This window comes from Aethalodelphis obliquidens, unplaced genomic scaffold (genome assembly GCF_003676395.1).
Source record: "Aethalodelphis obliquidens isolate GAN/ISIS:26980383/991018 unplaced genomic scaffold, ASM367639v1 scaffold10, whole genome shotgun sequence".
Classification (NCBI taxonomy): domain Eukaryota; kingdom Metazoa; phylum Chordata; class Mammalia; order Artiodactyla; family Delphinidae; genus Aethalodelphis; species Aethalodelphis obliquidens.
In genome coordinates, this window is record NW_020837954.1 from 13872469 (window position 1) to 13889578 (window position 17110).

Here is a 17110-nt window from a genome sequence, read left to right on the forward strand (position 1 = left end):
GTGAATCCCTGGAGCTCCTATGAATAACAGCCCACATATTTCAGACAGAGCTTGGATGGGCTAAGAAGGTCCTGTGTACAAGGTTCTAGCAAGGTTCAAGTTTTTGAATTCTGCTTCACTTACTAATAAGAACCAGGCAGATAAAATAAAATCGTTCCTTCCCTGGAGGACAGAAAAGCAACACATCTTCAAAGCTTATTAACTTTCCTTGGATTGGTATTGGGGGAGGTGCATTCAGGGGAAGTGGGCTGGTACACAGAAGTCTCAGGCAGCAAGGGATCCCTAGCTAAATGCAGCTTCTGTTTTTACAGCTTACTTAGGGAGAGTTGTTAGTTTTTCTAAGCATAAACCAAGCATTGGTTCTCTAAGCTCAGTGTTTAGGCTACAAAGCATATCCAACAGTCTTACATGCTTACCTTTAGAAAAAAATGGTCTGACCCCAAACTCAGCAAAATCTCTAGTGCATTACCATACTTGGAGAACACCTAAGCAAAGCCCTTTGGAAGTGTAAAGTGTAACTGGAATGTCAAATACCATCCACTACCTCCAAGAAAAATAAATCCTTAGTTCTCAGCCAGGTACACCTGCTTTGGACCAGGCTTATTAGTGTTATTTGTATCTTTTCTTTTCAAGTGGATAGTCTTACTCACAGACTTTTCTTTCTGCTCTGTGCTTGCTATTTTTATCTTACCTTAAAAACCCTGAGATCAGGCCTGGCGCCAGACTTCTGAGACACCCCAGGGAAGGGTGATGGCTAGCTTCCCAGGGGTCCATTCCTGAACTCTGTAAGCTCAGGCGTTAGAGCCAAATCAGAGTTCAGGGTCAGGAGGGAAGCCTGGCATATGTTAATTAGGTCACCACAGGGAAAGTAGGTGAACAGGCTGGGGCAAGCAATGCCAGGGAGGACCCTAAGGCAGGGGAAGCTGTCTCAGTTCATTAGTTTCTGTGGATTAATGCAGTACAGGCAACTTTGGGTAGTAGACTTTGCTAGTCATTCTCTGTTATTCTTCTGAGCTCCCTCCTCTGTTCTGTCCTCTGCCCCAGAGGCCAATCTCTATGGGGCCCATTACCCAGTTTTCCTTGCCATGGGACTTCCAGTTGGATTTGGCCAATGTGGGGATAATGATGCAGGCATGGAGAATGGGAGGCCAGAACAGTAGGAGTACTTACTCCTGCTTTCTCCCTGCATCAGTGTGGCTTTGTCCTTAACTGCCTCTGTGTCTATAGCTCCTGTCAAGCAGCTCTTCTTCCCAGTTTCAGCTCTCACCAGGCTCTGCTAACACCTCTTTTTTTTTTTTTTTTTACCCCTTTTCCCCTTCAGATCAAGGGTGGTAATACCTTCCTGCTGTTGCTAGACCTTGAATGTTAGTTCCCTTTAACCCCGCCTATACCCTGTAAACAGTTCTTTCCATTCTCTGTGTGTATCCCCCCAACCCCCTGTCTTTTGAGCATGCCATCTGTCCCCTGTGGGGATCTAACTGATGAGGAGAGGAATGGAAGTCAAATACGATGTCTTTAACTCTTTCCATTGTGATCTTCATATAACTCATCAAGAGGCTCTACTCTTTCCTTGTCACCATGGTGGGGTACAGTTGTGAAGGCTCCAGGGTTTCTGTGGTGGTTGCTTTCTGCAGGCAAGGCTGGCTTTGGGTCTAGCAGGGGAGCAAACTCTGAGTATATTTGTTTTATTTATGCTGATCCTGGGCATTCAGCAACAATTTTTGAACGCATTATGTGAGGGGTTAAAGCAACAAACCTTCGAGGTAAGAGTATTATCTTCATTTTACAGATGAGGTTACAGAAACCCAGAGAGGGAAGCAACTTGCCCAAGTGGCAAAGCTGGGCATCCCTACCTAGCTTTGTATGCCTACAGAGCAGGAGCTTCCCTCAGGGAGGCCTAAGGATGCCTGAGTGCATCCACCTCCACAGGTGGGCTGCTCTGAGTCCCAGCACCAGGGAATTGTACACAGGATTCTTTTATCTTGAACTTCTGGGAAGCATATTGCCCCCCCCCCTCCAGCATCTGGAGTCCTGTGGAGGACTTCCAGAAGGTTTTATTTGCCACTTTCTTGATCTCGTTTATTAGTTGCTTGGGTATTTGGAGAAAGACAGGTTAGTAGAGAGTAGAGGAATATAAAATAAACATTTGAGGGCCTGCTAAGTACCAGGTACTGAGCAAAGCACTATCATCTATATGATTTCATCTAGTGGTTTTTCTTTTTGCCTTTTTAAACAATGATGAGATATAGCACAGGAAAATGAGCAAGACAGAGAATGCTTTATCTAAAGAAGAAACTCAAACGGCCATCACCAACGTTAAAAACTAGAACAGTGCTAGCAGCTCAAGACTCTGCCTATACTGCCCACCCACTCACCATCACCTTCTCCCCTCCTGAGATGACTACTATCTTGAGTCTTACAGTTATTACTTTCTTGTGTTTATTTGTACTCCATCAGCTGAGCATGCATCCATAAGCACTATAGTTTTTGCTGGCTTGGGTTTTAAGCTTCATTTGAATGGAATGGTACAGTAAGTACTCCTTTGGGTATGGCTTCTTAGTTCAACATAACATTTTTTAGAGATTCATCTTTGTTGGTCCACACAGAGAAAGTTTCTTCATCTCCTTCAAGTATAGTATTGCATTTAAGAATATACCACAATTAATTTATGCATCCTGCTTTTGATGGATATTTGGGTTTTTACCAGTTTTTAGCTATTATGAATGAAACTGCTATGAATATTGGTGTACATGTTTCTTGGTACACATGTGCATGCATTTCTGTTGGGAGTGAAATTGCTGGGTCATAGAGTTTGTGGATATTCAACTTTAATAGATAATGCCAATTTTTGCTCCTTATAACCTTTCTTATCTTGGACATCAAAAACTCTGAATATGGTTGAACCCGGTATTTTAATAGGAACTCTCCAGAAGTCTGAATATCATGCCTTTGATTTTAAGATTATGTTTAAGAGTTGGGCTCTAGGTGGAGAGCATGGCAAACCCTGCCCCCCAGATGTACCCTTAACTGGCATGTAGTGTAGACATACGGCTTAAAAATATTTTAAAAAATAATAAGAAAAAAGAAAAGAAAAGAATACTTCTATTCTTGGGCGGCCCTGGTGGCGCAGTGGTTGAGAGTCCGCCTGCCGATGCAGGGGACACAGGTTCGTGCCTCGGTCCGGGAGGATCCCACGTGCCGCGGAGCGGCTGGTCCCGTGAGCCATGGCCGCTGAGCCTGCGCGTCCGGAGCCTGTGCTCCGCAACGGGAGAGGCCACAACAGCGAGAGGCCCGCGTACCGCAAACAAAACAAAACTTCTATTCTTGTAGTCCAGTATTCATTTAAACGTAGAAAGAACCACAAGAGTGCCAAGAAAGCAGCTGGGTTAAGCTGGGCAAAAGCAGCGATCTAGGACACTACTCCAGGACACTCTTTGGAACCAGCGTCTACACCGCCCGGGGAGGTGAGGCCTCTCAACAGTTTGGGCTCAGACTCCAAGGCAGTCCTGGAGCTGGTTCTGCGAGCAGAAACGCGCGAGTGGTAGCCCATAGCGCGGATGAATCCGCGAGGGCCGGGGCGAAGGTGCGCGCGCGGCTTGTTGCTGGGCGACGGCGCGCGTTCTTCCTTCCCAGAGAGCTGGTGCGAGCCCACCCGGCAGCTCAGACCGGGAAAGGCCGGTTGGATACTGGGCTGGGCCGTGGCCCTGACAACCTCCCCGCCACCTGAATGGGAGCAGAGGCGCCCCGGGAGGCGGGTGAGAGGAGGACGCGCACTGCGGCGCAGGTAACTTCGTCTGGGAGGCTGTGGGAAGGAGTGGCTGCGATATTGGGGCGGAGAAGTTGTCTCCTTTGTTCCGCCCCTCTAATCTCCACGAAAATCAGGGCGGAAAATAGGGCTGAGGTTGGAGAAGGGATTGGGGCTGGGAGCAAGGGTTGAGGAGGAGCTGAGAGGAGTGAAAATCTGGTGGGAGGCAATAATGGGTAGATTGTGATGACTGGGCTGTAGGGAAAAGAATGAGTAAGGAAGGCAAAAAAGGAGGAGGAATCGGAGGGGCGGTGGGGAGGGCGAAAGGTCACAGTGGAGGGAATTTAATTATCCAACTCCCTGACCTTTTCTGCTATCCCTTGACAGGGGGCTGGTTGTTCTGGACAAACCTTAAACACCGTTAGGTGACCTCCCCCACTGAGGTCAGTGTGTCTAACTTCGGAATAGGGAGCTGTTTCCTGAGTGTGATCCTAAAACTCTTCGGTAGGCAGTGGGACACTCTAGGCTTAATTCAAGAATTATTTGGTATCGAAGGCCACAGATCCACAGTCAATGTATTGGGGACTACCACTGCAAGGATATAAAGAAGTTCAATAATTCTTTTTTATTTTTAACACTCAAATATAAAAGTTTAACATTTTCCCCCTATTTACAACTTTATAGAGGTATAATTTTTATTCAATAAGCTGTACAAAATCTATGGTTTGTATGATGTTCAGGTGTACAATTTGATGAGATTTGACAGATGTGTACACTTTTGAAACAATTACTGCAATCAGAATAACAGAACCTTTTTCATTCTTCTACTGCTTTTGCTGTCCACCCCTGCTCTCACCCTCTCCTACTGCCCCCAACTAACTACAGATCTGTTGTGTAACACCACAGAATTGGTTGCATTTTCTGTAAGTTTATATAAATGGAAGCATCCAATATATACTCTTTTGTGTCTGGATTCCTTTACGCAGCATAATGATTTGCCAGGACCTTTACCTTGATTACTGAATAAACTGTGAGTTTTGAAATTGGGTAGTGTAAGTCTTCTACTTTTTTAAAAAAAAATCACTTTAGCTGTTTTAAGACCTTTGAATTTGTGTATACAGTTTATAATCAGCTTGTAGTTTCTAGAAAAAAGACTGCTGTGCTGTAATTTTGATTGGGAATGCACGGAATCTATAGATCTTTAGGGGGAGAATTGCCATTTTAACAATATTGAGTCTTTCAGTTTATGAACATGGTTCTTAAATTTATGTAGATCTTTAATTTCTTTTAGCAGTGTTTTGAATTTTCAGTGTAGAGATTTTAGACATCTTTATTAGATTAATTCTTAAGTACTTTATGTTTCGGGGGGCATTATTTTCCAATTGTTTGATGCTAGTATATAAAAATACAATTGGTTTTGTACGTTAACCTTGTATTGTATGACTTAGATAATTCACTCATTAGCACTAGTAATTGTTTTGTAGATTCCTTGAGATTTTTAACCTAAAAATCATGTCACCTGCAAATAGGGACAGTTTTACTTTTTCCTTTTCAGTCTTACTTCCTTTTATTTCTTTTCCCTGTCATGTTGCAATGGCTAGGACCTCTAGTACAATGTTGAATAGATGTGTTAAGAGTCAAGGCATTTTTGCTAGTTTTCAGTTTTAGGGGGAAAGCAAAAATAAAATGTTAGCTGCAAGCTTTTTGTAAATTCTCTTAATCAAATTGAGGATATTCCCTACGATTCATAGTTTTCCCAGAGTTACTTATTTATTTTTATCATAGAGGGTGTTGGATTTTTTTCATGTGATTTCCACTATCTATTGAAATGATCATACTTTTTTTCTCCTACACTTTGTTAATGTTGTGAATTATATTGATTTTTATTTTTTATTTATTTATTTTGCGGTACGTGGGCCTCTCATTGTTGTGGCCTCTCCCGTTGCGGAGCACAGGCTCCGGACGCGCAGGCTCAGCAGCCATGGCTCACGGGCCCAGACGCTCCGCAGCACGTGGGATCCTCCCGGACCGAGGCACGAACCCGCGTGCCCTGCATCGGCAGGCAGACTCTCAACCACTGCGCCACCAGGGAAGCCCGAATTATATTGATTTTTAAATGTTAAATCAATTTTTAACTCTGGGATAAACTCTATATGATCAGGATATATTATTCTTTTCAAAAGTATATTTTCAGATTTATTTGATATTTTATTAAAAGCTTTTGCATCTATGTTTATGAAGGATATTGGTACATAATTTTCCTTTTTTAAAAGAATGTCTTTGTCAGGTTTGGTATTAGGGTTATGCAAATCTCAAAAAATGAGTTCCTTCTTCCTCTATTTTCTGAAAATATTTGTGTAAGATTGATGTTATTTGTTTCTTGAGTGTTTGAGAGAACTATCTGGTCCTGGAGATTTCTTTGTGGTAAGATTTTTGGCAATGACTACATTGATTAGTATAGAACTATTAAGATTTTCAGTTTCTTATTTTATTTTTTGTTTTATTTTAATTTTGGTAAGTTGCAGTTTTCAGAGATTTGCCCACTTCACCTAAATTATTGGATTTGTTGGCATAAAGTTATCATATTCTCTTATTATCCTTTACTATCTTTAGGGTCTGTTGTGAAATCCTTTTTTCATTGCTGATAGTGGTGATTTTTGTTCTCTTTTATTTTTGAACAGTCTAGCTAGGGGTTATAAAAATTTTATTGATTTATTTTAAAGAACTAGCTCTTGGCTTTGTTAATTTTCTCAATTATCTTTTCTGTTTTCTATTTGATTGATATATGTCCTTATACTTATATCCTTCTATTTACTTTGGGTATACTTTACTCCTCTTTTTCTAGATTCTTAAGGTGGAAACTTAGGTTATTGATTTTAGACCTTTTTTTCTTTCTGATTTAAGCATTTAAGCTGTACTTTTCCTTCTAATCAGTGCTTTAGCTGTACCCCACACATTCTGATATATTGTATTTTTACTATTATTAAGTCTAAAATATTTTCTAAGATTCAATAATTTTTTGTATTCCTATTTTATTATCTATTAACTTTTTTATTACACCTTTTTGTTTTACTTTAAAAAATTGTTTCTCAGGGAATTCCCTGGCAGTCCAGTGGTTAGGACCCAGTGCTTTCACTGCGGTGGCCTGGGTTCAGTCCCTGGTCAGGGAACTAAGATCCCACAAGCCACAAGAAAATTTTTTCTCTAGGAATTACAATATATATCCTTAACATTTCATGGTCTAGAGTTAATATTGATCTAGTTCACATAAAATGCAGAAATCTTAACAACCATAGTTCCCTTACCCACCCCCATCCCAGTCTCTTTAGTTGTCATATGCATTACATCTATGTATACAAACATCACATGAGACAATGTTGTCATATGTATACAAACACCCCATGAGACAATGTTCATACAATTTTTAAAAACATGATAAAAGATGTTTTTTTAAATGTACCCAGATATTTGCCATTTCTGATCTTCATTCATTCCTGAAAAATTTGATTTTCCACTCCTTTAATTTCCCTTCAGCCTGAAAAACTTTCTTTAACCTTTCTTGTAGTTTTAGTCTGCTGGTGAGTAATTCTCTTAGTTTTCCTGTATCTGAATGTGTCTTCATTTTGCTTTCATTTTTTTTTAAATAAATTTATTTTTGGCTGCGTTGGGTCTTCATTGTGGTACGCGGGCTTCTCATTGCAGTGGCTTCTCTTATTGTGGAGCATGGCATGCAGGCTTCAGTAGCTGTGGCTTAGTTGCTCTGCAGCATGTGGGATCTGCCTGGGCCAGGGCTCGAACCCGTGTCCCCTGCATTGGCAGGTGGATTCTTAACCACTGCACCACCAGGGAAGCCCCTGCTTTCATTTTTTAAATAATATGCTTACTAGATATCTAATTCTGGGTTGGCAGTTCTTTTGTCTTTTAGCATGTTACAAATCTTGTTTCACTGTCCTTTGGTCTCAGGGATGTTTTGTGGGAAGTCCATGGTCATTTGAATTATTTCTCTATAATTAATGTGTTGTTTTTCTGTTTCCTTCAGTATTTTATCTTTGTTTTTTGTTTCCAGCAGCTTACATGGATTTTCTTTATCGAGCTTGTAATAAAATCCTCTTTATTCCAAGCTTCTTGAATCTATAAACTTATGTATTTCTCCAGATTTGGGATATTCTCAGACATCATTTCTTCAAATATTCTTTCCACTCCATTCTGCCCTCTCCTTTTGGGATACTGATAATCCATATGTTAGAGCTTTTGATATTTCCTCACAAGGCTCTGAGGACTTTTTTTTTTTCTTAAAACTTTTTTTTCTCTCTTTTAAATATTGGATACTTTCTGTTAATTTATCTTCCAGTTTTCTGGAAGACTCTTTTCTCTGACATCTCCACTCCATTAGTAAAATTTTTATTGACAATATTATATTTTTTCAGATATAAAATTTCTATTTCTTTATTTCTCTGCTAAGATTTTCTCTTTTTATTCCTCTTTAACATATTTTCCTTTACTTCATTGAGCATAGTTAAGCTATGAGCTGCCTTAAAGTCCTTGTTTAATAATTTCAACAGCTGGGTCATCTTTGGACTGGCATCCGTTAATCTTTGCTCTTGACATTGGGTCACATTTTCCTGAATCTCTTTATGCCAAGTATTTTTTGATTATACCCTGGACATTGTGAATGTTTGACTGTGTAAACTCTGGGTTCTGTTATATCCCTCTGAAGAATGTTTACTTTTTTCATTTAGCAGGCAGTTCACCAGGTTAGACTCGCTGTAAGCTCCATCTCGTTCTCTGTGGTTGGAGGTTAAGTTCAGCTAAATCTCAGTTCAGCTCTTTAAGCCTTTGCCTCTATTTTCTATATCATTTTTAACCAGCACAATATAAGTGTTAGGTACTATTATTGAGCTTTGAGTTTGTCCCATATGTGTAATGTTCAGAGGTGAGTCTAGACTTGTGTGGGGTTTAAGCACAGAATTGGGGGATTAACTTCTCTGGCTCTCTCTCCTCTGGGATTTCTCTCTCACTCCTCAGTGGTGGTTGTTGCCTGGGCTCTTTTCTTTAATTCTTCTGGCCAGAATGAGGAAGAGCTTTCTATCAAAGTCTTTGCCACCTGCATTATGCCATCCTTCAGTATGGAAGGCATTTAGGGAAAAGCCACAATAAGCCTGGAAACTCACCTTCAGGTCAGTGTTTCTATAAGTTTTAACTCTTCTCCACAACCTGCCTGCTTTTGTTTACTTCTAAGAATCCTCAGGTAGTTGTTTTTTATATTTTGTCTGGAGTTTATAAATTATTGTTAATGTAGGATTGGTCTGTAAATGTAGATGTGAAACTCCAACAAAGTGTTTTTGAAATTGAGAGCATGCAACATTTCACATGTCAAAAGCATGATGATAATAATTAAGAAAAACCCCTCCTTTCATTTTCCTGTTTTGGCTATTTAAGCAATTAGATGAAGGAAGTCCAAGAAGGAAAGATAAAACATGGGGAGGTGAAAAAGGCAGGGAGAGCATTTTGCTGTTCTATTACCTATTAGATATTTATGTATGCATGTATTTTGTATGTATATATATATGTATTCACAGGGTATGGACATACTCTAGTTAATGGTTATAAAGAGTTATGTTTTTATAGTCATTGAAATTTCCGTGGGCTTCTGAATAGTTAAGAAAAAAATCTTTTCTGAGCTTAAAAACATCTTTTCTCTATTTTATTTTATTTTTTGTTTGTTTTTTAAATTTATTTGTTTATTTTTATTTTTGGCTGCGTTGGGTCTTTGTTGCAGTGTGTGGGCTTTTCTCTAGTTGTAGAGAGTGGGGACTACTCTTCGTTGAGTTGTGCGGGCTTCTCATTGCAGTGGCTTCTCTTGTTGCAGAGCACGGGCTCTAGGCACATGGGCTTCAGTAGTTGTGGCACATGGGCTCAGTAGTTGTGGCTCGCAGGCTCTAGAGCACAGGCTCAGTAGTTGTGGCGCACCAACTTAGTTACTCTGTGGCATGTGGGATCTTCCTGGACCATGGCTTGAACCTGTGTCCCCTGCATTGGCAGGCGGATTCTTAACCACTGTGCCACCAGGGAAGCCCAGGTTCTCTCTATTTTCTATATCACTTTTAAACCAGCACAATATGTGTTAATTACTATTATTGATATTATTAGGATTAAAGACAGAAAACACGTATGATAGAAAGTGTGGGATAATAGAAAAAATTGCTGTTATCCTGTGTCTTAGCAAATCATTAAAATATTTGTATATTTCCTTTTAGACTTTTTCATAAATTATAATCAGTGTGCAAACAGATCTCATTTCTACCATTGATGTTACAAAAACAAATATGGTTTTCAGAATATTTTTATCTTCCTTGCAATGCTGAAGATTTTACTAGATGAGATAGGCTGTCTTTGGACATTTCTTCTGGAACTTTGCTGCTGTGTGTTGGGAGTTGATGTTGGTGTGAAATTTAGGAAGTGAATTGAGATATCTGGCTATGGACTCAAGAGAACCTAAATCTTGTCCTTAATGGGTCACTCTTCCCACCAAAGTGCCTGTATATAGGTGACTATATATAGGAAGAGGTCAAGGACAACTAATTCGTATAACCGGCTGGGGCTTTGGCTCAGTTCCCAGTGCAATACTCTGATGGGCTAGGCGCTGTGTGAGGTGTTCATGTGACTTGGAACCAAGTCATCTGGTAACCTGCTTTATTTATTTCTCCTTTAGTTAGAGTCTAGAGCAGAGTTCTGGATCTTCTGTTCTAACAGGAGGAACAACCACACCTGCAAGAACCAGAGAGCAGAGTCTCAGAGTCTAGAGAATTCACACAGGTTGCCCTCCCTGGACCTTTAGCTGTTTTGGGCCAAGAGCTTCCTTTTTATGTCTGACCAGACTTGGCGGGAGAGGAGAGAAGGCTGGCTCTTGGCCTTTCTGACTACCTCACTGCTCAGGCATTGAACCTCCTGGTGGAGGAGGAAGGAAAAGGCAGAGAGTTCCAACAGTTGGGAAGGAAGAGGAGAGTGAAATTACTGCTCAGGTTGCAAAGATTTCAAGCACATTGTGTCCCATTTCAAAGTGCAGGGTAAACAGTCAACCTAGATAGTGAGCAGCAGGTGTGACCCTGTATGTAGATTAGTACTGTATGTAGATGTAGATTAGTACATGTATGTATGTAGATTAGTATGTAGATTAGTACTTCCTCCTTTTGGGACAGCTACATTATTTTTCCTTGAGTATCTTCAAACCAGAACTGGTCTCTTTCTTTTAATAAATTGCTAGCAAAAAAAAAAAAAAGAGAACATGTTATTTTCCCATGAGATTGGATGTTTAAAAATCATTTTATACATTTTGTAGTGTTAAGGTGTGGCTGGGGGTGATAAAGGCACTGGCTTTGATGGATTGGCCCATTTAACAATGGGATACCACCTACCTTGAAAACACAATAGAAGTTCCATTTCCTATTGGTTCATCTTTACGTATAAAGAACAACTTTCCTATGAAGAACTCAAGGGAATGCACTGAGAAATATTGAACAATGACCTACTTGTTAAACTTCAATAGCAAACCAAGGGCCTGAGAGAAGTTGGAAAGGAATACAAAGCAGGAACTAAGAAACAAAAGGGAAGTGCAGTTGAGAGAGTCAAATCAGATTCCCACCAGGTACTAATGTGTTTCTGGTCTGTACTCTGTTCCAGTTACTACCTTTCAGTCTTTTGTAGGAAGAAATGCGGATGGTGTCAGTATGAGCATATTACCACCTGTGCAAACAATAAACAGCCAAAACACTATGAGGGGGATTTTACAGCATTTTTTAAATAAGGAAACTTCCTTAAGGGCTTTAGAAGTGATTTCATTTTTTTTTAATGTATTTATTTTTGGCTGCATTGGGTCTTCGTCGCTGCGTGCAGGCTTTCTCTCACTTCGGTGAGCAGGGGCTACTCTTCATTGTGGTGCGCGGGCTTCTCATTGTGGTGGCTTCTCTCGTTGCGGAGCATGGGCTCTAGGCACGCAGGCTTCAGTAGTTGCGGCATGCGGCTCAGTAGTTGTGGCTCGCGGGCTCTCGAGCGCAGGCTCAGTAGTTGTGGCTCACGGGCTTAGTTGTTCTGTGGCATGTGGGATCTTCCCGGACCAGGGCTTGAACCCGTGTCCCCTGCATTGGCAGGCGGATTTTTAACCACTGCACCACCAGGGAAGCCCTAGAAGTCACTTCTAATGTTCATATTCTACAGTTTGGAAAAGAGGCAACAGATGATTTTTTTCACTTTTTTTTTTTTTTTGCGGTACGCGGGCCTCTCACTGCTGTGGCCTCTCCCGTTGCGGAGCACAGGCTCCGGACGCGCAGGCTCAGCGGCCATGGCTCACGGGCCCAGCCGCTCCGCGGCATGTGGGATCTTCCCGGACTGGGTCACGAACCCGTGTGCCCTGCATTGGCAGGCGGACTCTCAACCACTGCGCCACCAGGGAAGCCCTATTTTCACTTTTTAATAAGAAATCTTGTTATGGATAGTATTAAATTGTCCAAGGTCTAGTCAGTGGTGGAGCTGGGTGGAGAAAGAAAGCTTATTGATTCCCAGATGAGAGCTCTGTCATATAGCAGGGTCTTGAACTGGAGAAACAAAAATGGCTATTTTAGTGATTAAAAGCAATATGACTTTATTTAGAGGCTAAAGAGGATGTTTTCTTCATATTGCTCTCACTACATGATAAACGAAGAAATCTAATTGTAAAAATAACTCTCTTATGAGGTGATATAAAAGAAATTCAACCAAGAAATGTGGACAGGTGATAAGCAAAGAAATGCAAAGGAACATAAGAAAATATTTCTTTCCATATTTGTTTTAACCCATTGTATTTTGGCATAAAATGCAGTGATCCCCCTCACCACCCACCCCTACCCCCATCATAGTCAAACAATTGCCTCAGCACAATCTATTGATTAATTCTTCTTTTTAATGCTGTTATTTAATGCTGTTATTATAATATAACCCATATTATTCTTAATTCTTTTGCTCATTCAGTTTACATATGGATTCTATCGGCAGTGTTTCAATTTTAATTCTTATATCCATATGAGTTTTAATTATCTTGCTGGACAAGTGCTCCCTCATTTCTCTTTTTCAAAATTTTGGCTAATCTACCCTGTTTATTATTTCAAATGAATCCAGAATTACTTTTCAAATTTCAAAATATCATTTTTCAGTTTTGATTATGATGGCATTAAACCAGTACAGTATTTTGGGAAGACCTGATAAAATTAAAATATTTGGTTTTCTTACCAAGGAACATTAACTGCCTATTTAGTAGAGTCTTTCTTCTATGTCCTTCAGTAAAATTAAAAAATTTATTCATGAAGTTTCAGCACATTTCTTGTTATGTTTATTCCTAGATATTTACTCCTTTAAATAAATTATACATGGAATTTTACCATTATGCTTTTGGTGTAAAGGAAGTTATTGGGGTTTTTTTTTGGTATTAATTTAAAAAATTTAAATGCCTTGCAGACCTCTATTATAATTCTAAACAGTTCTTTTAGTGCTTATGTTTTCTAGGTAATCACATTTGCAAATAATGATGATATTCCAGAGGTATTTCTGCTTTATTATTTTATTTTATTTTCAAAGAACCTTGGCCTTGCGTTTTCTAAGAAATAAGTAAATTAGTTTTTCTAATTTATTACTTTCTGCTTTTATTTTCATTGTTTTACCCTTATTTCTTGACACTCTTCTCTCCTTGGGCTCTGTGGAACTCTCTTCTCATTTTCCCAACTCTGTGATTGCTCTAGCTCCTCCTACCTCCCACCTGTGAATGTCAGAAGACTCTGTCATTCTCTATTTGTATTTCTTGTATTTCTTGTATTTCTTGTTATCTTGGCTTTTGGTATTGATCTTGCTTTCAAGATCTCAAAATTCACTTGTAATCATAGATAGCTGGCTCTGCTGAATAGCATAAGTTTTTCTTTTACATTGTGATAATACACATAAACATAAAATTTACCATCTTAACAGTTTTTAAGCGTAAAGTTCAGTGACTAGCAACAGCTTTCTTATGTACTTGGTTATGACCAAGACTTCATCAAAGCGATTCAAAGTTGCTATTTGATTTATTCCTAGTCATTGGCCAGATCCTATCAGTTTTACCTTATATAGTATTTTCACTCGGCTCTGTTACCAAACCCAGGCCTTAGGCCTTGCAGACTCATACTTGCCCTCTCTCTATTCTTTCTCCCACTTAACATTAGTATCCCCCAAGCCCCAGAACCTATCAAGCCACTTTTCTGTTAAAAGTTTTTGAATGGTTTCCAGTAGCCCACAGAAAAAGTACAAACACTCGGCATTCAAGGCCTCCTGATCTCACTGCAGCCTACCTTGTGGCTGATCACCTCTCGCCCTTCATACACTCTGCTTTATTTCTTGTCAAACATTGAGGCAAGTGGGCTGGGTAAGAAATGGAGACACCTGGGACCAGCTGGAGAAGTAAAGGGAAATTGCTACCCTGCCACAAGAGTAGGGATTTGGGTCTTGAATTGCCAGAGCCTTCATTTTTTTTTTTCCAGAGAAACTGCAAATCTGCATTTTATATGAAAATCTCTCAATTTAAAATCGTTGGCTATGAATTAATATTTTTGAAAAACGCTGAGCAGTTGAAAAACATGTTTGCAGGTAGGATCGAGGCCACATTTGACCTCTGTTCTCTCTTCTTGGCAGGGTTACTTTAGATTTTCTAGGCCTATGTGGAGTGTGGTCTCTCTTGCCTGGAATTGGGGCACTACATTATAGTCTAAAGAAACGTTAAAGTAAACCCAGTAGGGGTTTCGGAAACTCTCACTGTGAAAATGTTACTGATTTAAAGGTTTTTCATTATTCCTGTGAAAAGGCCAATAGTTGGACTTAAAATGATATAAACGAATACTACCCATCGTGCTTCAGCAAGCACAGTGAGCGCTCTACCATGAGAAGCTTTTCTGAGCTGGAATTTTGTTTATCAGTAGTTTTCATATATATATGTATAATATTAATTTACTGTTATTTCACAGGACAAATTAGTCCAGATGTCCACGATTTCTAAGCACTTTGGACTGAAATACAAAGAAGAATCGTACATCTTTAAAGAGATTGAGAAGGTTCACAAGGAGACTAAAAAGGAATTTCTCCGATTCAAGGAGAAGTTGGCCTCCAAGCCGGCTGTGGGTGAAGTCCCTGTTTTCGGCCTCCGGGTCCCCGGTCCGGCCCGGCATGGGGGGAAGTGGAGCGTTTCCCGCGCCAGACCCCAAAAGCTACCAGACTCCCCTCGGGCCAAAGGCCGTGCGCCCCTCGATGCGGCCCTCCCGCAGCCGGCGCCCCGAGGCGCAGCGCGGCCCCCGGGCCCGAGCGAGGCGGCCGCTTCCGGGAAGACCCAGCCCTTCTGCCCCCAGGACTTCTACTTGCGGAGCTCCGCGTTCCTCCGGCACTGGCCCCAGAAGAAGCCGCCGGTCATCGCCTCCAGGGCGGGCACGTCCAGACCCGTGGTCCTGATGCCGCCACCTGCGCCCAGGGGGAAGGTCCGGGCGCACCAGGGCGCCAGGAGCCCACGGCCCGCGGGCTCCAAGCCGGTCCTCGACCCGGCCGGGGGCCGCGACGCGAGCCAGGAGCCGGCTCGGCTCGCGGAGGCCCGCAAGGCCAGAGAGACGAAGGGCGGCTCCCTGTCCGGAGACGAGGGAGACTCGGAGGCGGCCGGCCGGCGGAGTGAAGTGAGGATTCACACCCGCTTCCTGCGCGAGGGCTCGCGCGGCGAGTCGCGGGAAGCCCCCGTGTCGGTTTCCAAAACCGACCGCGAGAGCGATCCGCCGAGTGACGCGCGGGAGGCCGCCCCGCCGGACCCGCAGCCCGTGCGAGCGATCCCGGCATCCATCGAGATCATCGCCCCGCTTCAGTCCGAGGCCCAGCAGGCCTCCAACCCGAGCATCAAAGAGCTCATCCAGAGCGTCCTCGGCCAGAACTACGACATTAAAATGGAAGTAGGTGACCCAAAAGGAGAGTAGTATTTCTCCTGGGTAAATGTAACTTAAGGATACAAACATAAAATAAGTGCATGTGGTGTGTTATAAGCTAGACAAAACGCTGGGGTGTTATTCAGGTTCTTTGAATTTTCCATCGAGGGAGTATATCCTCTTTAAAAAGTGAAAACAATTGAGAGTATATTTCAAAAACTGGTACAAAGAACATTAGTTTTTAGACCTGAGTAATGCATCGCTGGTAACCTTTCCTTTCAAAGTCTTTGTGATTATTTAGTATTGATTTAGCAGATGTTTTATATGAAAGAGTATTTTTCTGTACAGTTTATTATTATTAACAGTGAATCTATATCTTAAGAAGATCAGTATATTACTAATAAGTTGAATTTACAAGAGTTCTGTACTATTTTCAGTGAAAACCGTTCTCCTAAAATATCTTTAAAAAATTTACTTTCTAGGTCTTCCCAATTATAGCGACTATAAGTGATTATTTGTCCCAATGACAACCCCATCAGGTGGGTACCCATGAAAGCCCCATTTTACGTAAGAGGCTTCCTGGCTTTCGTGAGGTTAAGAGGATTGGCTCACAGTCCTGCAACTAAGGCAGAGCAGAGCTGGGATTCCATCCCAGCCTGTCACACCCCAGAGAGTAGACTGGAACCATGCCAGGGCTGGCTATTTGTTGATTGTGATGTGTCCCCAGCAGGGAGCAAAGCTAGATAGTGTCACAGTTTAAGATATTTTGTTCATTATATAGACTTTGCCTTGACAGGGACCTTCAAAGTAAAAATAATAGCAGGGGAATCTGAGTCCCACACAGAAAGAGAGAGAGGGAGAGAGGGAGGGAAGAAGGGAAGGAGGAAAGGACAGAGAGAGAGAGAGGTTTTTTTTTTGAGAATGGTAATGAGAATGGCACTTAGGGGGGAAGAAGATTCTATTACTGTTCTTGGCTGCAGCTCCAAACCTCTTGTTAGTACACAGAATACTGCTGCCACATTATGTCTTTAAAATAGTTTCAGCCCAGAATATACTCTTGGCTGTGATTTAAGGAATGTGATCCTAAAGCCCATTAGGGAAACAAAAACGTGTAAGGACAAGAGTCCCCAGTGTCGTCTTTGACCTAATGTTTGTCGGCAGAATGGGACAAATGTTTTCAGTTAAGACCCATACCTCGATACGGTTACTGAACAAGATCAGTGTGACTGCTCAGGCCGTTTCAAAATGGGTATTTCTAATTAGGTTTTCTGTGGGCCTAACAGAAAATGAATCAGGGATGCACACTGGAGAGCCTCAATGGAGAGAACAAAGCCTCATTGCCTGCCCCTGTGAGAAGAACTCTGTGACATAGTCAAGGCATGTGACATGAAGAGGGGCCTGTATTAGAAGCTGG

The 17110-nt window shown here is 41.5% G+C and overlaps 1 protein-coding gene across 1 annotated transcript in view; it reads left to right on the plus strand.

The window, feature by feature from the left end:
- The first annotated feature begins 3557 nt into the window (after positions 1-3557).
- Positions 3558-17110, plus strand: part of TTC6 (tetratricopeptide repeat domain 6) — a 208006-nt gene continuing 194453 nt past the window's right edge. Inside the window, exons 1-2 of the mRNA XM_027111731.1 lie at positions 3558-3755; positions 14764-15723. Coding sequence (XP_026967532.1) covers positions 3558-3755; positions 14764-15723 — 1158 coding nt within the window. The remainder of the gene's footprint in view (positions 3756-14763; positions 15724-17110) is intronic.